Genomic DNA, 24,168 nt, shown 5'->3' with positions numbered 1-24,168 from the left:
ACAGAAGTTACCCATTGATTACAGGACTGCAGTAGCCATTTGTGAAACATGACATGACTTTACTAATCATGTTCACAAGGGACTAACATAATGTTACCGCATCTACAGACACCTGGACATAGAACATAGACATGCTTCACCTTCACCCTCTGCCAATTGATATTCAAAAATTAAAATTGGAAAGAATAGAATTTCCCTCACTCTTTTGGAAAGAATACAAATGATAGGTTTTACATTAAAAAAAATGTTTATGTATGTTTAGATATAAGGCTGTGAATCAGGAAGCAGCGTATACCAGAATGAATGTGGTCCTAAACATTTTTACCTGTGCTATGGGCTCCAATACACAGGGTTTTGATGGAAGAACCTTCCTGCTCTTACAGAGAGAGCTCCAGAAGGAAAAAAAACTAATGCTTTATCCACCCAACAACATCTATAGCAAACACCCAAGGAAAAATCCAAAGGAAAAAGACAATCCCAGTGTAGATGTCCCCAGTGATGTTAACTGTGGCTATGTTCCCATTTGCTTCATCAGTGCTTACAACTTCTCTCCCTGCACTAGATGGACAGTTCTTCTGTTAATTCCACAGGGAAAAACTGGCAGTAATTGACAGATGTTTCTTTCTCCACATCACTAAGCATGCTTGATTTTATTTTGTTTCAAAGTCTCATTTATCCACATACAAGCAGCCCTGGTATAACGAAATGTCTGAGCCTTTTCAGTTATCACAATCTACTTTAATTCTCTTTGTTTCTACCATAAGTTATGTTTTAGTTTTGGTTTATTTCATCATACAGATGTTTTATTTTTTGCCATGCTACACTTCCTTGTTATCTTGGCTGTTATCTCAATTATGTTACCACACTGCCACTAACATATGCAGTACCTACCTTGTCTCTAAAGCAAGACCTTAAATGCTAAAAAAAAGCCACATAATTTTTCATTACAGATACATTTCTATAATTATTTTTTTGTGAATGATCCCTAGCTACCAACTCATTTTATTTTTTAATCACAACAATACCTGAGTATTTCAAATGACAAGCTTGTCATGACTGCATATGTTGATCTCTCTAAGCCTCTACAACATAACAGATAGGATTTGGGGAACAAAAACTAACGTTAAACAAATCAAATTTCCCATATCTGTCTGTATATTCCAGTTTTGAGTTAAAATCCAACCTAGTCTGCTCTTAGCCCCACGAAGAAAGCTACAGAACTCAGAAAAAAATCCCCATCCAAGATATGTATGTAATTTGTATGGAAAGAAAAAAAAATAAATCAAACACAGTGCTTTAGAAAAACAAAGTTCACAGATCTTACTGACAATCCAGTAACAAATGAGGTAAAGAGGAAAAAACAACCAAAGCTCACATGCCACTGAAGCACGTGTAGCATTTAGCTTCAAAATACAAAGAGCATATTTCATGTCCCTCAAACAGCAAACAGGACACGAGCAACTTTTTGGTCCCCCTTGCGTTCAACATCAATAACCCTTTCCACACCAACCATTATATTATAATTCTACTTGCTTAGTTTAGCTGAACTTGTTAATTGCCTATATGTGTGCACCTCCTCTAATGACATTTCCTAGAGCTGCATCCTCCTGCTGCTGTCTCGAGTTTGTGTTTCTCTAATAGTTTTTAAATCACCAGTCTTTTCAAACTGCAATTCATTGCTTTTTTTTTTTTTTTTTTTTTTTTTTTGCTGCTGACCTTTCATTTTCTGAGCCAACCTCTACTATTTTCCTTTACATTCAAAGCAAGCTTCTTGTGGCCTCCCCAGTTAGAGGAACACTGTGTGTTTCACTTCTCTTCAACACGGGTCCAGTTTCTCTTGGGGTGTGGAACTAAGACTCTAGCAGCCGTATTTCAAAGCACATTATTTCACATTAACGAGCTCCTCTGAAAGCAGTCTTGACTTTGTTTACTTACAGAAGCTACAACTGCCTGTGAAATCAATGGCAGTCACCCCTCTGGCTTCACAAAAAGAATGAGGAAAAACTCACCACTGCAGCATTCAGAAGCTACAGCTCCGTATTGCTTCCATAGGTGTCCGCGTCAGAATGATAGGCGACTTGTTCCTCAAGCAGCTCAGTGCATAAAGTATCATGTCACAATGGGTAACAGATGCACTGATATCTAGGTATTTATCAGCCAGTTATCTCAGCTGCACCACGCCAGTCATCCTACCATTTTTAAAAGCCACCAAATCCTCCACATATAACAACCACAGAGAAAGACATTTGGAAGGAAGCACCTGTCCAATCATCTAACGCATAGTACTGTAAGTCCTATTAAAAAAAAATAGTAAAATAAAATAATAGTAAAATAAATAAAATAAAATAAAATAAAATACACTTTAATAAGCTGAATTTATTTCCTCATGTTATTAGGCTGCGCACCTCTGCCGTTCATCCTGGTGGCAAGTGGCACTAGCATCTCACTGTCAACATACACAAACATTTTTCTAGATTACACGTGTTCACAGCCATTTAGTACTCTGTACTTTCTTTTATAGTTTGTACAAGGACACCTGTACAGGAATGGTGAACCTATCTGTATCTGTCTCAGCCCAAACACTCAGCCTTTTTTCAACACTGCCAACCAGGATGAAGTGTGATATTCAACATACGATTCCAGACTGCAACACTCACCGCCAAATTACAGTAATAATGAAATTGCACTCACTTTTCCCCTTGCCAATTCACACCAGTGGTCCACAATTGTTTGGTGATTAACTAGAATATCAAGATTTTTCGCCTGTCATTTACAGCTTATGAATTCCCAATTTGTAGCAAATGCACTTTTACTTTGTGTTATTATGTTTTATCCCAGTTTATTCCATAGCTCATATTCTTCCTGCATAATATAAATCTCCACAGAGTTGATACTCCCACTCTAGCATAGCAATTAAGTTTCCCAAGAACAATGTTACTTTTTGTGTTAAGGCCAGGAATGAATAACAGCCAGCCAGTCCCAAAACAGACCATAGAAAGTGTTATGTAGAAATTAGTAGGTACACCACCATCATCTTTCTTAAACACATGACAATTCCTGTATTAAACTTCACCTGAATCATTTATCCTGCTTTACAAAACATTTTACTGAAATTCAGAGAAATGTATGGATTACCTTCAATAATGTAACAACCTTCAAAACTAGCAATGCTATGCAAAGCCTCTGCATTGATCCTGCTCATTTCCAGGACACTTATCTGGTACACAAGAGACCAGAAGCATATCAGCATCTGTCCTCCATTGCTTGCTACTACTTTCTATTGAGGCACTCCAAGTTACAAGACTGATTTGATTAAATTTGTATTTACCCCCCCCTTTTAGTGCAAAATCAAGCAAGGTGAGCTAAAATGACTCCTGAAACTGATGTTAACGTAATGTCTGATTGCTCTATGACCTAAAATTCTTTGTTAGAGAGGCTGTGTGATCTCCCTCCTTGGAGATCTTCAAAAGTTAGCTAGACATGGTCCTGGACAACCTGTTCTAGGTGTCCCTGTCTCCTCCAGAGGCCCCTTCCAACCTCAGCCATTCTGTGAATCAGTATGGGCTGGTTCTGTCCATGACACCCCAGGACAGCATGTTTCAAGACAGACTACCCACATCTGCAGCAGTTGGTGTTCTGCGCAGGTCCCTTGGCTGTGCCTACATTAACAAGTGGTGTATGGCAACAGGAGCAGATCTGTAAAGCAAAGCAGGTGGTGCAGAGGATCCCACATTCACACCGTATGTTCCAAAGGGACTGGGGGAAGTAGTGCCACAGACCAAACACCACGTGTTGGAGTGCACTGTGCACATTTAACTGGAAGGTGCATTCCAGAAAAGGTGCATCCAAAAGGAATGTAGCACGCTCCAAGGCCACTTTCAAAGTGAACTAAATCATAGTACAAGGACGTACGGGATGATCAGAAGATGTATATCCAAATTAGTTCTGGATCTGAACTGGAATGCTTGTATAGGCACATCCCAGTCGTCCAAGCAACAGACCTTAATTTTTTATGTTAACTCACTTTGACCTATACAGAAACAGAGAGAAAACTGCATTGTAGCCTCCCACTACGATGCTTTTAGAGCATGAACATGAGTGTAGGCTGGCTGTCCTCGGACGTGCAAGAGAATATGAAAGTGCGATACCTACTGAAGGGCTGCCCAGGCAGTGATAGGCAAAATGATGCAGTTCAGGTCTCTTCTCAGCAACCAGCCAAGAAAGTTCAAGTTTCCGACAGGAGTTGGGTCATCTGGTTCCCTTCCGATGGGAGCCTGGAAGTAAACTAGTATGCGTGCAATGACAATGGTCATGGTACCAGGATGCTAGACTAAAACGAGGTACAAGATAAATTCTCAGTACATACACAACCAGGACACTCAGAGATGTGAAATACTTTAATCCTCTCTAAAAGAAGATTACATGTAAACAAGTGAGAATGAAGGAGGGGACTGGGAAAGTGAAGCCATGTGTTGTAGGCTTGGTTTTGTTTTGTCTGTTTGTTTTAATGAGACAGGCTTTTCAAAACATTAGCCAGAAACTTACATGTCATCTTCCAGCCTGATGTTCAGTTACACTCCAATACACCAAGCTCGGGGTCTCATCCTTTGGCAAGACAGGTTTTTGGGTAGTCAGATGCCATGACAATTGTGAGGGAAAAAAAGAGAGTGCACAAAAGGTGGCAGATGAGTGGCAGATGACACGGATAAAAGAAAGATAAAGCACCCAGAGAAAAATAATCTAATTTATGGATACACAATGCTGAAACTGCAACTAGCAGTTACAATTCAAATAAGAGATCCCTTAAGATATCATTCACCGTTCTGTAAAATCATTGACTCAAAATGCAGCAGCAGAAAAAAGAAAAAAGACAATAAAAGATTGACCATCATCAGGAAGCTAAAGAATAAAACAAAGCGTCACTGTGAAACGCTAAATAAAACCTTTCTGTACCCACATCTTATTTACTATTTGCACTAGCCTTCACACCTCAAAAACGGTGTAGAGGAATTAGAGAAGGACAACTAAAATGATGGAGAGAATGAAACAAGCAGAGATTAATGCACCTGAGAATGCTCACGTACAAGGAAAAGGCCGCAAGTGGATTTGGTTGAGCTTCACAGTCAGAAAGGACAAAATGAGTAGAAACTGTTACTCCCACAAATCCTGCAAGGCTAGAACTAGGAGCACTCTCTTCAACTTTTAGGCAGATAAAAGTAGTAACGCATCTGGCTATGCAGCAAACAGCGAACTTCCAGATCTTGCTTTCACAAGAGATTTATGAGGCAGACGGTGTAAGCTGCTTCAGAAAGGTATTCAATAAATTCACAAACCATAGGTCTATAAATGGATATTTAACAGGACTATGCAGAGTTGTACTCCTAACATCTCGAATGTAATTCTGGATACTGGGGAAAGACAAAGGCATCAATCAGACTACAGATGGCAAGGCGGGTCTGCTTTTCCCGAATTGCCTCTCCTACTGCCAGTGGGCTAGATGAATTATCGGTGTGATCCACTCTGGCAGGTTATGGCAGTGGTCAGCATAGTTTAAGGTGATGAATGAATCCCCAAAAGACAGAAATACTTCACAAACTTAAATAAAAATAAAAATCCACTCTCTCCAATTTTAGTAAAAGTCTTGAATAGAAAGAAAAACAAAGAAAAAGAAAAACAAGTTTTCCTTTGCTTTTCATAAAGCAATCCTACTTTTGTTCCACAATCACAATGAAATATCCTTTCCGAACTGTAGAAAAGGTATACACCAAATCAACAAAAGAAGACCCATTTTCAATATCCACACAAGGTTTTCCAACTCCCACTGGTCATCCTCATGGCCTGCTTGAGCTCCCTTCAGTTCTCAGATCTGAGGAAAATTAAGTAATCAGAGTTGTAAATTTCATTCAAAAGAGAACAAGACATTAACAGATGACATTATAGTATTTCCTGTCCTGTATCATATTTTTCTTTTACTATGGCTGCATAAGTGAAGGTTTTCATTCAGTTAATGGTAATGACATTCACATCTTTTCTGTCACTTGACAACTTGTAAACAAGTTGTAGGAATAGTTCAATGTCTTCTTATGTCTATTTTTTTTAATTTTGGAAGACAGAACATAATTTGACATCTTCTTGCACATTTAGTCAGCAGTTCCTTGAAGTCCTTTAAAACAATTTTGCAGGCAGCTTCCTTAAAATCTTTTAAAATTGCTCGTGAAAATACCTGTCCAGAATCTTTCATCGTATATTTTTACAGATCTAAGTCCTCTGTGTTCAGTATAAATTTCAATACAGTTATGGTATGTAGGAGTAAAGGTAGATTCAGTCACGTCTCTCTTTCTAACAGCACTGAGGTTTAGAGGTTGTAGATATTTTTTTCGCTTTTCTACAACAGGATTTAAGATTGTGGTGGATTCAAATTGTGTGGTGGATGCCCTCTGCCAAAAGACTGAGATGACTTGGCCAGTGTTCCCCCTCCCATCCCCCTTCCTCGTTTTGTTTGTTGCTTAAATAAATAGCAGAGACATCTTTTTCATGATGTTCTCTGCTTTCTCTGAAGCTAACAGTAGCTGCCCAGAAACAACAGCTTCTTGCAACACACAGAAGTTTTCTAGCAGCACCTTATACAGATGATTTCAACTGGTACCATTTGCCTTTTCTGACCTACCTGTCAATATTTTTTTCTCCCCTTATTTTACAATATTACATTCAGTAAGAATATTTATCATAACTTATTACAGAGTTGCCAAATGTTGTTCCTGGTTAAAAGGCATTTTTCATCTCATACATGTTTAAAAGCCTGTATTTTAGCCTTATCTTAACAAGGTTCTAGAAGTTCAAGATCAAACTTGGAATATTTTAATTCTTCTCTGTGGTTTGATTAAAGCTCAGTATAACTTAAAAATTTTCAGATCATGACTTATATTCACCCCATTCATCACCACCTGAATTCCTATTCTATTAAACTGTCAAGAAAAACTGGAAAGTTCAATTCATAAATACTAAAGCAAAACTACATAAGGAACACGTAAATATAACCCAAAATTGAATCAGTAAATTGGAGAATTGCAAAATCTAAGTGTGCGTGTGCTTTTCAAAGTGAATTCATTTCTACTGCCTTCTTCCTAGAGTCAGAAATAGAGTACAGATATACTGTGGACTTTGTTTCTAAGGAGAAACCTTTACACAAATCTCTCTCTCTACTTCCCTCCACTTATATATGTATTTGGTGGGCAATTTGAAGGCAATTCTTAACTTACTAGCCCCACCAGGAAAAAAATACGCTTAAAATACTCATACATGGGATTATGTAGAGGTTTCAGTGTCAAATGAGAGCCATGGTAAACTCAAACTTGCACTTGACTACAAGGCTTCAATTGAATTAATGATAACTTGAAAGCAAAATAACATTCTTCTATGGGGGAAAGCATGACCACCCACTGCTAATAATGCCACCAAAGCCAAAGATTCATTGTCATAAGCAAGTTCCCTTACTCATTTTATTTCTACCTGGTATTGCACAATTGCATTTTACAAAGTCCTGGAATTATCAGTGTTGCAGATAATACAGCAGTGGCAAGGAACAAGCAGACTTTTCCCTCTACAGGTATGGGAAACCTTAAAGCTGCTTATGCCACATGCAGCCAGAACTGCCACTATGTAAAAACAATAAGCTACACTGAAAGCAGTGTTATTTGATAAAGAACAAAAAGTTCCACTGTCACATTCAAGCCTTTAAGCAGCAAAATCCCTCATTCTTCTCTTTCAAGAGTCAAACATAAGATCAGACTCCGTTGCTGAACTAGAGCCTGCTCAAATAAAGAAAACTGGAAAAAAATAAAAAACTAACAAAGTAGCTTAATTACTAAATCTAACTGATAACTCACCTGTTGTAAAAGGTCATTTGAAGTTCTCGTTAAAAGCACAGTTATACAGTTATTTCCAAGAACCTCTACTGACTCCTTTACACTAAGCAATTCTAAAATTATCTTGGGTTCCTAGCAAAATAAAAGAACTGAATTTAGACTGTAATAGTAGTTATCAACAGTCTTCTAGGCATCCTCTATTTCTGTAAATGATTCAGGTCACCACAGACATTCAAAAATAAAAATTAAGCATAAGTCTGAAAAATTAACTCCTTTTCCCAGGAAAGGTACATTCTCATGCAATTTTTCACACAGTGTTACCACTTTTTGTCTAACAGATGTAAAATCTAGATTTAAATATTCAGAAATAACTAAGTTCAAAGACATCAAAATTAACTCTACAGAACACTCTTCACCAGAGAAATGGCAATACAGTTGTCCTAACACCCTCCCTATCTATGGCTGCTATTTCCCCCCATAAGAGATTAACAAGGCACAGAGAATAGTGGCAAAATACAAGAACATCTAGCCCCACGTTCTGCCTCCAACAGTGGTTCTACTTCAGAAAAGCATTCACCAAGATAAATGTTCTTCACTAACTTCTACCAAAGAAATAATTTATGGATTTTCTAAGCCAACAATTGTCCTGTTTATCATGATACTTTTGGGGATAGGAACAAAATGCATTTCCAGGATATCAGACACAGTCATTACTGTTTCATAGCTAAACACATACTACAGAATTCAAAGCGTCCATTACAGAGGTCAAAGTTGTAGGAAAATCATGTCAACCATCTGTCTATCTCTATATTGGGAACACTATAGAGAGTTATTGGCTTTTTAATTCTTGGAGTGAAAATAAAAAATAGTACTGAAACAAGAGTATAACAGCAGTGAATATTTTAAGGAAAGTAACGAGGACAGAAAAAGAAATGGAACGCATTTGAACACACAGAGTAAGAACAGTTTCGTGGATGTAACTCGTAGCAGTTTATGACAACCTACATCTGGATTACCATAGTTTTAGTTTCCCAGCCTCCCTCACGTTCAGCTGAAAACTAACACTGATGCAGTGGGCAGACAAAAGTAGCCCAGATTTAACCATCTTAAACAGACATGGAATTATACCAGTAGTCAAAATTACTAAAACTAACTTAATTGTGCTAAGTGTCTAACGTCTTAATTAAGTACAAAAATCTCTACCAAAAATAACAGAAAAAAAATAGTCCAAACAATACAATTAGAAAAATACATTTTAGTCTCTATGTTCAGTTCAGAACTGAGAACAATTTAAATAAAATCCCAAATATGAAGTCACAATAAAAACTAAAGGTTTAGAATATACAATAGCAAGAAATTTTTTTTTTCTTACTATAATTATTCCCTCCAAAATACTAATAAGAAATGCAAGAAAGCATACGCTTAAGAAGAGATAAATAGTAATACTGGAAAACAAAGATAAGCTTTCAAGCCAGCTAAAAGAATTGGTCATATATCTGAAAGCTTGTTCGTGCTTTTGAAATAAAAGAAGAGATAACAACAAAAGCATATTACAGCTCCATCAAAACTTTTCACCCTAGATCTGAAAATACATACTGAAAGCATCTATGCATCCAGACAACTCTAACTATGCCACAGAGACATTACAAGAAATTGATTATTAAAAGTAAATGTCTTCTTAAAAACTATTTATTTTTAAATTACAAACCCATCGTGACTGACCATTCATTTTGTTTACTGCACCTTCTCGCTACTGTACAAATTTAAGATGGCTTGGGTGTCCTTGCTGTGGAGTTCCATACTTTAGTTTTACATTACACTGGAAATTAAACTTAGCTCTGAAGAGCTAAGATGAACCTCTAACTTACCATAAGCAACTTCATTCTTTTTTCTCTATTGTGTACATTCATAGCAAACAGTGTATTTTAGCATTTGCAATGGGTTGACCACGTACTCTCTTCCTGATCTCAAGATGGTGAGGATGACAAGACAAACCAATAAACAATAAGATGGGAGAAAAGTCAAAAAAGAAAGATCACATTCTATGATGTAAGCAATAAGTGGCTTAAAAGGTAGAACTTGAATGAAAATACAAAAATGAAGAGAATTCACTCCATTCTGTTACTTATTTCTCAAGCACAAAGAAATCACAATGGCGCATTCCACAGGTCAATCCAACAAAAATACCACAGATTCTGTGCTCTAGGAAAGGAGCTCATCTGGTAAATACTCCATGCTCTTCACTCAACTTTTACAGCCTTTGAGTAAGTAGATATATTCAAAGAACTCAAAAGGCTAATTCATCCTCTAGAGCAAATAGAGATACTTTTGCAATGGCACTGCTTTTCACTCAGACATGACCTCTTTCCATCAATTCATCATCTTTTCCCACCTCAACAAGGGGTGAAGACATGCTTGGTGCCACGCTGTCAAGAAGCAGCATGGCAAAGCCTTCAGTTCATAAATCCGTAAGAAGAAAACAGGAGCAAAACTGGGTGCCGGCAACAAACCACTTACAAGGAGTGGGTAGAAAGAGTAAAACTTTACCTACCAAAAAAAAATTTAAGGGTGTATTTCCGCACAACCCGACGAGATGGAAAGAAAAACAAACAAACAAACAAACAAAAAAAAAAACCTATGCAACACAAGCTATATGATCCAATGGCTACACACAGCTCTAAAAGACATTATTACCAGTATGTAATTCTGTACTGAACATGGAACAAAAAGATGAGAAGACTCTCTGAAGATTAGCATTTCAACTCTTGTCATTCAAGAGCTATTTATGCAAAATATAGAAGGCCTACATAAATATCTGAATATCTGCAAGTTACAGTGAAAATCCACTTATTGAGTATCAAGAACAGAATGCTTAAAAAGTGATTTTAAAAAGGACACAGCAAACTTAACACGTCTTCCTGGTCAACATTTCTATAGGAACAATCCCCAGAAATTGGGTGTAACGAGATGAGCACCTCCACTCGATAAGTAAGTCTACACGCTGGACCCACTAGCTCCACCAACAACGCCAGATTTGAAGTCCTGTTTGTGACCTGGCCACTAGGGAAGGACAAAGACACATTGTGTCAAATATGGCTTACATAGGGATTAGGTAATTGAGTCAAATGATTTAAGTGGGGTAACAAAAAAGTCTTAGTCACAGGGAAAGAACAGATACATGTCACCAAAGGAAAGAGTAAAAGCACATTACCATTTAAATCTACCCTCAAGAGCTTGTTAAATAGGGTGACTACCCAAACCTGAACAGAATTTTTATAGCATCATTATACCTTCTATCTTGCTATAAAATCATTATTGCTATTGGGAGCTGCACATAAATGTCAAGATCGTCATAGGGGATCACCCAAAACACAGAGGATGGTGTAGACACTGAACACTAACAAACATCAGTTTCACCCAATTTGGGCTTTGAAGAAACAAAATAAAACAAAAATCACAGCCCTTACTATTACAAAAATTTAGTCTCCTTTGTATTTGATGGTTACCATGATGTTTTGGCATGCGTAAGGAGAGAGAAGCTGCCAGTAGGTTTTTGAACTAGATGGATTATCTTTGACCATGACCAGTTTCAGCTGCTTCAGAGACAAGTAAAAAAAAAAAAAAAATCCTAAGTAGGCAATTACAAAATAACACAGCCACAGGCAAGATTTCCTCCTGCCTCCCATCAGTTAGAGGTTATTTAAACTACAGGCTCAGGTAGGACAGAAACTACCTTTTACGATGGGTGGTGTTACAGAGCTGGATATTCCTATCATCCATACCAACACCCTCCCTAAAATTCTGCTAGGTTTCCAGCATCCATGTCCTATGGTAATAAGCTCCATGTGAAAACTGGTCCAAGTTTATTCTCCTTTCTCAGTTTTAAGTTTTCTCTTTCAAACACTGGCAGTTCTACTGTTATTCTATTATGAAAAAAAATAATAATAAAAATGAACACAATCTCGTGATCTCTCTTTTTCATGTGATTTAATGGTTAATCTGTAAAAAAGAAAAAAAAATCACCCTTTTTCTTTTCCTGGAGTTTCTGTCAAATCTTCAGTCACTTTCCTCAATCACCAGAAGGTCCTTTCTCCTCATCTGCTGCTTTACTTCCGACACAGTGACACAACCACTGTATTCCACCCCTCTCCAAATGAGCAAATATGTAATTAATTTCTCTCTTCTTCTAGGTAGTATTTCAGATTTGCCAAGATGGAGAGGATAGGAACAGTCTGAGGAGGAAGTGTGCAGAACACAACTGGACTGGAAAACTAAAGGGAAAATACCAATTAGCCTACCGGAGGTCTGCAGGGCATGACAGGTTTATCCTATTTCAGCAAAAGACTGAATTTATGGGGAAAAAAAATTGTAAGACATTCTTTCTCCAAGTAATTATATAGGTCTTTGTCATCATTAATTGGATAACACACAAGAAGCAGGGATGTGGGGATAAGTTCACTTGCAAAGCAGTGGGCTATCGTTATTTGGGTAAGGGGAATTCATCACCAGACAAATACCCGTATTTAGACCTGAGAAAGGTGCATCTGGACAGGAGGAACCACCCTCACAGCTGATCTCGCAGCTACATTCTGGCTCACTCTCTAGTTCTTCTGTGTGATAAGGCATATTTTTCACGACTGGAAACACAGTCCACTGTGAGAAATTCACAACCTAAAACGAACGAGTTCTTTCCTGTTTCCAAGACAGATGACCAAGGCATATTTCAAGTAACATAAATAAATTGTACCTAAATAATTAGCAAATTTCAGTATCAGAAATGATTATTAAAAGCCAAACTAGGTGACCACTTGATATGCTCTTATATGAACATAATGAGTTATCCCATGTAATTATAACTGGAAATATTATCTGTTACTCTAGACAACATTTATACCAATGTTTACCCACTGAGAAAAAACAGATACACAGCAAGCAGCTCTGCATCGTCAGTCCTCGAAAATGTTGGGCTTCATCCAAACACTGGTTTTCATATGTTTTTGGCCATGAGCTCTAATAATGCTTTTCATTTGCAGAACGTCTATATTCTATTCAGTCCTATAAGAAATCTCTCACTTAAACACTTAAGCCTAATTAGAACTTTTCAAAATGACAGAATATGTAACTTTTCTTTCCAGAACATTCTGGTCTCATTCTCACACTTCTTGTGTTTTACATGTCTTTGAAATTTTGTTGTAGCGAAGAAGGATGACTTTTAACAGTGACGTTTAATTTAAAAAAAAAAAAAAAAAAAAGCTATTCTCTTCATTCTACTTTTTATTTAAAGAAAAAATAGAGTTATCTGGAATTAATAAAGCTTTGTATTCAAAAAAGCGTTTAGCATAACTGGTGGACAGATGGGAAAAAAATGCATACTTGTTCAAATGACCCCACTAACAAAATAGAACTTTATTTTATTCAGCAAATGAACACATAAATAAGGATATTTTAAAGAATTATTATACTTACCTCTCAAAGCATAAATTTAGTTTTAAAAAAGCAATTATTACAAATAAGACAGTGTGGGACAACAGAGCAATCAACACACCACCTTCTCTAGAAGCTTCTTAGACGGTTTTAATTGAGCTTTCAACCTCGAGCCGCTGGTATGGTAGATGGCCCTGGTTCTGTTCTACCTGGGATACAGGTTCCAGGTTGGGCACATCCAGGTAGTGCACTCTTCCTGAAGGAGAAGGTCATACTTCACACCTTCACTTTCTCCCAGCCACACATTTCCTACACACAGATACTTTTGGGGTGACAAACCCTCTGAGAATCATCTGAACTCCCTAATCCTGCAGCAAACTATCACATCCAAAAGTCTGCAAATTCAATACAATTAATGAATTAAATCATCAGAATAAAAATACTGGCCACAATGGATGCAAGATGGAGCTCCTAAGAACAACGCAACTGGCAAAGGCATCTTGTTGGAAGCAACCAGGTCAACCCTGATTGCTTGTGCAACCACAGCCCATGTTGGTATCCTACCTTCTGAAAGGCAAAACAATCTACATACAATGTAGTGTGGGCTGGCCTTTGGTATTTGTCTCAAAATGCTCCCTTCTGCATACCTGGTGATCCAGCATCCCTGATGGAAAACAAGAAAACATTGCAATAACCAGGACCCACTAACCCTGGTACAACACTGCAGTGTGGCTGCTCACACGAGGACCAAGGCAACGCAAATGCTCAAAACCCTAGTTTGCATGACTGCTGGAAAGACAACCCCTAGTATATTGCTGATGTGTAAGATACTTAACGCGCTACTTCACATATGTGATACAGCAAAATATGTGAATTGTAACAGTAATGAAAATAAGTATTGTTATGTTGAAGAGTTACTGTCCTCAGTTCTAACTTCAGATGCGAGCAGAACTCTACGGAGCAGAAAAAAAGAACACCAAAGCATTGTCATGTCTTATTGTCCAAAGAATATACAAAACAGACAGTAATATGTATTAGAATTTGATGCAGGCCTCAGAGAAATTGTTTTTCAAGTTGCTCTGATGAATCACAGAATTGCAGGGGTTGGAAGGGACCTCAAGAGATCATCGGGTCCAATGCCCCTGCCAAAGCAGGCTCCTTAGAGCAGGTTGCCCGGGTAGGCGTCCAGACGGGCCTTGAATATCTCCAGAGAAGGAGACTCCACAACCTCCCTGGGCAGCCTGTTCCAGTGCTCCGTCACCCTCACCGTGAAGAAGTTCTTTCACATGCTGGTGCGGAAACCTCAGACAGAGATCTGCAGGAGTTATGCAAATAAGTGCCAGACCTATCAGATTCTTCACGTGACACACAAGCCATTAGGCACAAATTGAGGGGTAAGGTTTAATACAGCGTCCAGCTAACACCGAGCATCTGATTTTTATTGTAGGGTTGAACTGCACTATGGGACGTGAGAGAGATGAGCTGCATAAAGACTTGCTGCTCATTTCCTGCCTCATGAAAAAACCATGCTGACTTCAGCCTTTGACCTCCAGGTCTCTCTTCCCTTAAAAACGTTTGATTATTGTATAGCAAGATGATGAAGGGGGGAGAAAACAGAAGACCTTCCAGAACGCGCCAGCAGAACCCCACCCTGGTTCAGCAGCTTTCGGAGACCTCACGAAGGCCGGGAACGGGTGACATATTCCCCCTCACATCGAGGATCTGAAGCCACGGGTGACCTGCCTGCGGTTCAGCCCCTGCCAGCCCCCTGCACCCAAACACACGGGAGGAGCTGGCGCCCCCGGCTTGCTCTATCCGCGTGTGTCTCTGGGCAGCACCACACGGGCTGGGGATGCCGGCTGAGGCGACGGACGCCCCGGGGGGGCACGGGGACCACGGAGCGAGCGTCGCACGGCGCCCCCCGCACCCAGGCCTTTCCGAGCGCAGGGCCGGAGCGAGGCAGAAGTTACCCCTCCACGTTACGGCCTCCCCACCCCCCGCACCGAGTCCCCTCCCCTACGCCCCCTCCTCTCCCTGCCGCCCCCCCCACCCTTATCGCGCCCCCCCCCCTTCCCTCCCCGCCTCCCCTCCCCTCCCACCCCGCGCTGCCGCAGCCGCCCCGTCCCCAACGGCCCCGCGCCCCCGCCCCTCCGCCCGCGCTCCCCCTGGCAACCGCAGCGCGGCCCGGCCCGGCCCCTCCCCGGCCCCGCGCACACAATGGGCCCCGCGCCGCGCCTCAGGCGGCGGCACCCGCACGGTCCCTGCGGCCGGCACGGCACGGCGCGGCCCCTCCCCTCCCCTTTCCCTTCCCTGCCCGCCGCTGACCATCGCTGCGCTTGATCTCCACGTAGATCCCTATCTGGATCTTGCCGAAGTTGGCCGCTGCCATCGCCTCATGGGGCAGCCGCGGGGAGAGACGAGGGTTGGGGGGGGGGGGGGGGCGGGCGGGCAGGGCGCGCACAGGCGGCGGCGGCGGCACCGACCGCGGCGGCTGTGGGAGGGGATGGAGGGAGCGGGAGGGACGGGGGGGAAGGAGGAGGGACGGGGAGAGGGAGGGAGGGAGGAGGAGGAGGAAGAGAGAAAAGGCGCCGGCCGGATACAACGGGCGCTGCGCCTGCGCGGCTCGGCGCGGCGTCACGGCGGACCGTCTCCTCCGCCTCCGCCTCCGCCTCCTCCTCCTCCTCCTCCTCGCCTCAGGGGAGGGGGGCGCCGTCTCCTCCGCGAGGCCGCCGTCCCTCGGGTGCCCCTTCCGAGGGCGGTGCCGAGCCTCGTGAGGCCCCCGCGGCGTTAAAACCGCCCTGCCCGCACGGCTCTCCTCCTGTCACCTTGCGCAGCGCCGACAGACCGCTGAGCACACAACCTCGTCTTCTTCGCACGGCAGAGCCCGGCGATTAAAAATAATCCCCCCAATCCGCCCGCAGCCGGTAATACCTCAGGAAGGCTGTCACCTCGACACCCTCCCTGAGAGACGCAGCCCCCAGCCCATCGCCCTCTCTCCCCGAGCAGCTTCTCTCCTCTTTTCCTATCCGTGCTGAAAGCAGAGCGAGTCAGAGTCAGCAGTTCATGGCTCCCAGTTCCTGCAGGCTTTCAGTACACTTGTACATAAATAAATACATACACGAGACCCAGAAGAGGAACTGGCAAAAAGTTAAAACAGCAACAACTGTCTTGCACAACTTGGTTGCTATTTATGTTGGCCCTGAATGATGTAAACCACCCTCTTGGTGAACTGCTAGGGAAAAAATAAATGATGAGTGAAAGTTTGACACCGTGGTTTTTGTAGTTGTTTGGTCGGTTTTAGTCTTTAAAACTGTCTTATTCTCTTATCCTTGCCTTGCCCAGCTTCAGTTGTTCTCATGAGAAATTTAGGTCCAAATCTGAATTGCGTTATTCATGGAGGGCATCCCTTACTACAGTTGTGCCGGAATTATGATACAAAAGGCAATAAGAAAAGTCCAACAAAACTACATTGCTTCTCTAGTTTGGCCAATATCCATTTAATTAAGTCTGTTGACAAACACAAAGAAATACCACTTTGAAAAAGATCCGATGCAAGTAATACAATGCCTTTAGGAAGGCCTGTTCTAATTATAACAGAGCTAATGATATGCTTGCTCTTTTTAACCCATAGGTATTTTTGAAATAAAAACAAAATACAACAAATCTTTTAGACTTTTGTAAAAATTAGGCAGAAGTTAACGTTGAATTAAAAAATAGTTTTTTGTTTGGTTTTTTTTTTTTTTACTCACTATAAGCCATGGCACTTCAGTGATGTTCACTGAAATTTTGTAATGTTCTTTTTGCACAATTTGTACTACACAGACTTATATTTCAACTTTGTCTTGCATAAGTACCCTTGTCAGACTTGGATAGCCACTTGCTTTGTCTCTGTGTAACTGTTAAATTTACAATCAATATAATTGAACCTTTTCTGATATTTTTCTGTAAAGTAAAAACAAAAATATTCAGATTCTAAGATTAGATGCAGAGTAATTGGAAAGCACCTCATTTGAAATATTTGAATAAGAAATAATAAGTAATTTTTCATACTATTTGCTCTGTCTTTCACAAAGGTTACACTGAAAGCTTTGATATGTAACTATAGTTTTCTGGACAATGATTTAAGTCCTGTCACTGCATAAACGAAGGTTAATTTTACATACAGGCCATCCCGCTGAGGAAAAGAAGCTCACTCTTAGAAACATATACACAACCGTAAGTATTTATAAAATCATAGTCTAACACAAAATAGAACTTAAATACATATCAAATCTGGAGTTAATCCTGAAATCTGTGAGGTGCTTTGGCCTTACTCCAGAAAATTATTTTAGAATGTTCCAAACTTTAAATAAAAATTTAAAGCTGACACTTTAAACTAAGGCCCTAAATTATTATTTTGTTGTACACTCTGTGACAACTGAGATATTTGCTATTGCCATAAAGCACACGTGGAGGCTTTCATAGAGCAAGTCAGTAGCGATGAGAAAATGCTTGTGTTCATCTGGAGAATGAACAGCGATAGTCATAAATACATTTGAGTATTTTTAAATTAAAAAAGCATTGAAGGATGAGCATTAAAGAAAGTTTTCTAATGCAAATAAAGATCTCTAATTGTTTTGATTTGTTTTAAATCAAGTTTACATCCAAATCTGTACTCCTGAGTACCATTTTTTCTCACCTAATATTCTAAATACATATCTCTTTTTACATATTCAATTAAAAATACATACTCAATCCAGTATTAAATAGAAGATGCCTCAGTACATGGTATTCTTGGACAACACAGACAAATAATACAATTACTGAAGCTTTGGCCTTCAGTTCAAAACTTTGGCTGCTTTTGGATTAGAAAGATATAAAAAGTAGTGGAAAATGATCGTTTACCAGGCATGTTTCGTCTGGTAGCAGGACTGCTTGAGTTTTCAGCAGACACTAGCGTCTGCCTGTATTTCACGATTACAACCACAGTAACTAAAATTCTTTATTTATTGTATTTTGATGTCCAAATCAAGTTACGAATACCAGTCTCTCTCTTTGATGCCTTAAAAGTGATTGATTAGTAAATATTTGAACTATTTCACACTTTTAGTGAATTATTATGATTAATGATATCACAAGTTTGCAATCATATTTATATGAAATTTTTCCTTTTTCATGCTCTATTTGGAAATTATGACTTCTAGTTGCATAACTAAAACAGATATTAAACGTGTATGCAGGGCAGTCAACAGTTAAGTAAAAGGAGCACGTGAAAAAAATCAGCTACATCAGCTACATATTAATACACATGGAAACAGAATTAAAAACAAGCCACCATAGTACTGTAACTTCTCTGATCATCATGAGAACCTGTTTTAACACAGAAAGAAATCACAAAATTAATAATAAATTACTTTTTCTACTTGAGAATCGGTAAATGCGCAAACGGTGCCTGAAACTGTCTGAAAATCCAGTTGCCCTCTTAGGCGGATACCCTTTTTGTCCAGTTTGGTACCATTGTGCAAGCAGTAACAGATGAACTGTCTCACAGTTCCCTTCCTGCTTTTTTTTTTTTTTTCTTTTTCCTTTTATGCATCTTTTCATCTGTATTGCATTGCTATTTAAAACTACCCCCTGCTGGACACAGCACTTCGTGAGTAATGGCACTGTACAATGCTATCAAAAAATGATAAAAAGAGGAGAACCGCCTTACTTGTAGAGAGGAAATATTTTAATGTATTTGCCACTGCTTTATGAAATATAAAAATCTGGTTTTCATGTAACTACATCTGAACTATAAATTGTTGCATTAGTCGAACTTTGTATAGCTGCCTTACCTGAGAGTCCAAATGTTCTAAATATGTCACTCAAAATCTTCACAACCAACCTTATGTCTTCCACAAATCCACTCTAAATTCCACTGCATTAAATGCCTACTGTAAGATTCTGCTGGTTATCTTCAGAAATGAAACTGATGATTCATTTAAATAACAATTATTTCGGGATTATACTTAACTAATTATATATTAGAAACAACATAGATGGTTTGCCTTTCTGGTTTGAACAAATATGCCTGAGCATTACAGTAGTATGTCTGTAATATAGAATGCAGGTGCTGAAATTTTTGTTACAAAACTCAAACACACTTGCCATATGTCAGTTGCACATCTTAAAAAGAGCTGTTGACGAGATATTCATGCCAACATCAGAAGGTGTTCTTCAGCAGTGTTTTGCTAACAGAGCAAATTCAAACGAAAGCTTATATTTTCTCTTATGGTCACTGGTGTTATCCCTCACCACTCTGATACCTTCTTACTTGGCTTTTCTGGTTGCCTTTCAATATGCTCTCTAAGGACAGATTTTCCAAAAGCCTCTCATTTGCATGAATGGATATGCAGAGGTCTGCTTACATGTTTTCATGATTGCATTCTTCTTTTACTAGTTTATTTCCGTGTGGCTTCCTAAGATACTCTTAGGTCTAGTCTCAGAAGAACCTTCTAGCAGCACACATAAGGCTGGCATATGGGTATGTGGTCAGACAAAAGACAATAAGAAAATGAGGGGCTCATGAACCTCTAATGTTATGAAAAACATCACTCTGCATACAGAAGCTTTGGTACACTTTGATGAGTTTGGAAGGTCAGCCAAAAATATAGAGAAAAGAAATTGTTGCACAAATTTGCCCCTAAAAAAATGCACATACAAAGATAAAATTGAAATTTCACTTATGGCTTTATTATTCCAGTATGAGCTGCATTCGTAAAAAAACATCTACATGCAGAAAAGTAGAGCATTGCTAGATACTAGATAAAGAACCAAAAAGTGAAGAAGTGTGTGAATGCATGCTGATCTCAAAGCAGAAGATGTGAACATCTGGGAAGAGCACTCTTCCCTCTCTTACCATGACCTTCACTCCTGCTCTACATCTGCAACTGCAGTGACAACATCTTTTGCTCTTGCCTATATTCATAACTGTTTGTGTACATTGGATGAATTAATCGAAACATGTACCTAATTTGAAAATGGCAATCTGGAAAAAAAATCACTGGTTCAAAAGTCACAAATTGATAGAAGTCCTGAAAAATTACAAAGCTGGACACACTTATTGCAGTAGGCAGTGTTATGGTCACTGTTGCCTGGCTTGTAGTCCCAAAGAGTAGGGCACGAACCTACGGACAACAGGCTTGTGTTACATCTTCTCTTACTCATTCCAAATACTGTTGCTGAGTGTCTGGCCCAAGGCAGCTATATACCTGTGGTCATATTTCATTACGTTTTTCTATTGATTGTATGAAACACAGGCAGAATTCCTGAAAGACAGCAAACTACTTCAGAAAAATCATGAGCAAAAGCAGATGGTCCATATATCCATCCAAGCCTCCTGCTGCCAACAGATAAGGCCAGAACAACTATGCTATGGATATTTGCTCTTCATCCTCCTCTTCTTTTGTTTTCTCCTAGCTTTTCACTCTGCAAAAATGTTAAGGGAAATCTCAAAGGGTCTGTAGTAAAACAGTGTTCCAGTTGGACTTATTCAGCTGAATGAAAAATACACACTTCTACAGCCTTCTGCAACCCAATGTAACTTTTTGCTCAGAAGGAAATATCCTGTGTTGTATTACTGGTGAAAATAGTTTTAGCATGAAAGCATCTGCCTTGTAGCTTAATCTAATGATTAGATCCCATCTTTGCCTTGCTAGTAAGGCTTCTGCAGCTAGTCATATAGACCTCGTAAAACCAGAGTGGCTGTTTTACTTGCTCTTTAAAGTTATCCTGGAGTTTTCTATATATTTCTGCATCATTAGCACATAGCATTAGCAATAACAGACACCTAAGGTATTTTTTGTCCTAGCACAACATATTTAAGCACATTTTTATTGTGGAACTTTATTTCATGTAAATTGTCAATATGCTTGTTTATGATTTTATCCCCTTCTAATACCCTTTCATAAATGTAGTGTAACCTTTGTGTAATTAAATAGAGGTACTTGTGTAATTCTTGGGCAACACCCAAAGAAGTGCTGGGGATGGTGATGTACACAGAGAACAAGAAACTCAGTGTTGAGCATGCCTGCTCCTCAACTTGCAGAAGGGAGATGGAAAAAAAAAAAAAAGGCTATTTGAAGTTTTTTGTTTTGTTTTGTTTTGTTTTATTCTCAATCACAAGGCCGTCTGGACCTAAATTTGAACTAAAAGGATATTTTAAAGGCAGACAGTTTGCAGAAGGTCAGTGGGTTTGATTCCATATATCCTGGAAGATAGAAAGCATATGATATAAGTACTATACAACAGCCATCCTAAGCTTTCTTCTAAACACTCGTACAGACCTCTGACACTACAGATCCTTCTGCTAGCACCTTGGCTGTGGAAATGGAGCACAGAGAGGCATGCTTTCTAATTATAATGATGCATAATTTTACAAATTAAAATAGACTTTTTTTTTTTTTAAATCAAAATCATTAAAACAGCACTCTTTATCCCTATCTTTCTGCAAGAGAGAATTTGGTGCACTCAGGAATATTTTGAACCAGGCAGGCTTGTATTTTGCCATATACCAAGCTTGAACCAAATCTTCTACAACAAAAGGAGATTGTAAAAAATCATCACTACCAAATTATTTTCTTGAAATTCAATCATCAGATAATTTGATTAATACATGTTTACTCTTGCTTAATAGATTTCTTGGAAAAATTAAGAAGTTTGCTTGCAAATGGATGCATGCATGTTTTTATCTTCAATAATGTCAAAGAAACATAAAAGAAGTTTAAAAGATTTATCAGTTTTTATATCCTTGCAAATTTGACTGCATATCCTATCACTTCACCTTAGAAAAGATGGGAATGATATATGCAGATTATTCTGTTCAGTACTGCTTTTGACAAATTAAGTTGCTTACATTTATCATAATATAGATGTGCTTAAAATATCATAACAAAGGCTACTTATCTTTAGAGAAATCTTATGTGTTATGGACACAGCAAACCTACAATTTTGTCCTTGAAGTAAAAAATAATAATAATAAAAAATCCCTGACACTGTAATTACTTATTGTAATAATTAGAAAAGCTAAAAGTTATTAATGTTCTGTCTTCTGTTGCAAGCCATCCCATATATAATTTTTCTATATATTAATTAAAGAAGTATTTTCAAACTTTTTTTTTCCCTGGGTTTCAGAAATGATGAAACTTACAAGATAGAATAAACCAACAGTTTTTCAGTCAACTGTCTTACTACCTCTTAGTTTGACAAAGCAATGAGATGAAAATACTAGGACTTGAAGAAATTACTGCAGTATCTTCCCTGTCAAAGCAGATATTAACCCCAATACAGTTACAGGTGAGATGATACTGAAATTGAGGATTCCTTTACATTTAATGAATCACAGAATCATAGAATCACAGAATGGTTTGGGTTGGAAGGGACCTTAAACACCACCCAGTTCCAGCCCCCCTGCCATGGGCAGGGACACCTCCCACCAGACCAGGTTGCCCAAAGCCCCATCCAGCCTGGCCTTGAACACTGCCAGGGCCAGAGCATCCACAGCTTCTCTGGGCAACCTGTGCCAGTGCCTCACCACCCTCTGAGTGAAGAACTTCCTTCTAATATCTAATCTAAATCTACCCTCTTTTGTCTTAAAGCCATTCCCGTTTGTTCTATCCCTTCACTCCCTGACCAAGAGTCCCTCCCCACTTTTCCTGTAGGCCCCCTTTAGGTACTGGAAGGCCTCTAGAAGGTCTCCCTGGGGCTTCTCTTCTCCAGGCTGAACAATCCCAGCTCTCTCAGCCTGTCTTTGTAGGAGAGGTGTTTTAGCAACTTGATCATCCTCATGGCCCTCCTCTGGACTCGCTCCGAGAGCTCCATGTCCTTCTTGTGCTGGGGGCCCCAGAGCTGAGCGCAGCACTCTGACGGGGTCTCACAAGAGCAGAGCAGACGGGGAGAATCACCTCCCTCGCCCTGCTGGTCATGCTTCTTCTGATGCAGCCCAACTCACCCTGGCTCTTTATGGTAGGTGGCATGATTAACAGAAATACCAACAATTCCTGAGAATTAAACTCCAGTGGAATGGATTCCAAGGCAAAGGACACCAGTCAGGATCAAAGTATATTAGGGTGAGATTTAACTTCAGCATAGAAGGGCTCCAGCAGGAATCAACACTTTGGCAAGTTCTTCTCCACCCAGAGGAAGAGACAGCAGTTCTGGGTCTTGCTAGAATTGGCATCACAACGGCAGCATCCTGGGCTGAGGGTAGGGGCGGTGTGGGGAAAATGCTTTGCCTCAACAAAAGGCATGATGTGGTTATGCTCAGATACTGATGCTGATGTCAAAGGATAGGAATCCTTTGGAGATATCAACACACCTCGATACACTGAGTCTGGTGCAAAGTTATTTCACCTAGACAAAGGCATTCAAATGTTTCCAAGCTGACTAGACCAATTGCATGTGGAAAGAAATGAGACTGAAATATTTTTGATCCAGCTACTAGAATATATTTAAATATATATATACACATATATTTTTTTTTATGCTTGAACTAAGTAGTACATGTATAGTGAAAATATATTGGGGAAAAAAATGCTTTTTATGTGTAGTTCTGAATGTGGGTGTTTTACGGTTGTTCTCTTCCTTCAGCTTAAATAAATTAATTCATATACATTTCTGGTTACCCAGAGACTTCCTTAAGGAAGGTTATTTCTTACTTTTCTTATTCCTTCTGGAAAAGGTAGAAATAAATTCACTTTTTTTTTTTTTTTTTTTTAATACAGCATTGATGAAAATTCAGGAAATGGTAAAAACGCTTGTGAAAGATACACAAATTTAATTTTAGCCCCTTTGGACTTGCTCATAACAATAACCTATAGAGTGCCTTCAGCAACCCATCCACAAGATATATTTTTTCTCA

General features: G+C 39.4%; 1 protein-coding gene across 5 annotated transcripts in view; it reads right to left on the bottom strand.

Moving 5' to 3' along the window:
• Positions 1 to 16,545, bottom strand: part of KIF2A (kinesin family member 2A) — a 60,881-nt gene extending 44,336 nt beyond the window's left edge. For 2 of the 5 annotated variants that reach the window (XM_040542321.1, XM_040542322.1), the window contains exon 1: positions 15,615 to 16,209. In XM_040542321.1, the coding sequence (XP_040398255.1) occupies positions 15,615 to 15,678 (64 nt within the window). In that variant the 5' untranslated portion in view covers positions 15,679 to 16,209. The other 3 variants (XM_040542320.1, XM_040542317.1, XM_040542316.1) reach the window with 3 other exon arrangements.
• Between the last annotated feature and the right edge of the window lie 7,623 nt (positions 16,546 to 24,168).

This window comes from Cygnus olor, chromosome Z (genome assembly GCF_009769625.2).
Source record: "Cygnus olor isolate bCygOlo1 chromosome Z, bCygOlo1.pri.v2, whole genome shotgun sequence".
Taxonomy (NCBI): domain Eukaryota; kingdom Metazoa; phylum Chordata; class Aves; order Anseriformes; family Anatidae; genus Cygnus; species Cygnus olor.
This window is presented reverse-complemented; position numbering and strand designations above follow the sequence as displayed.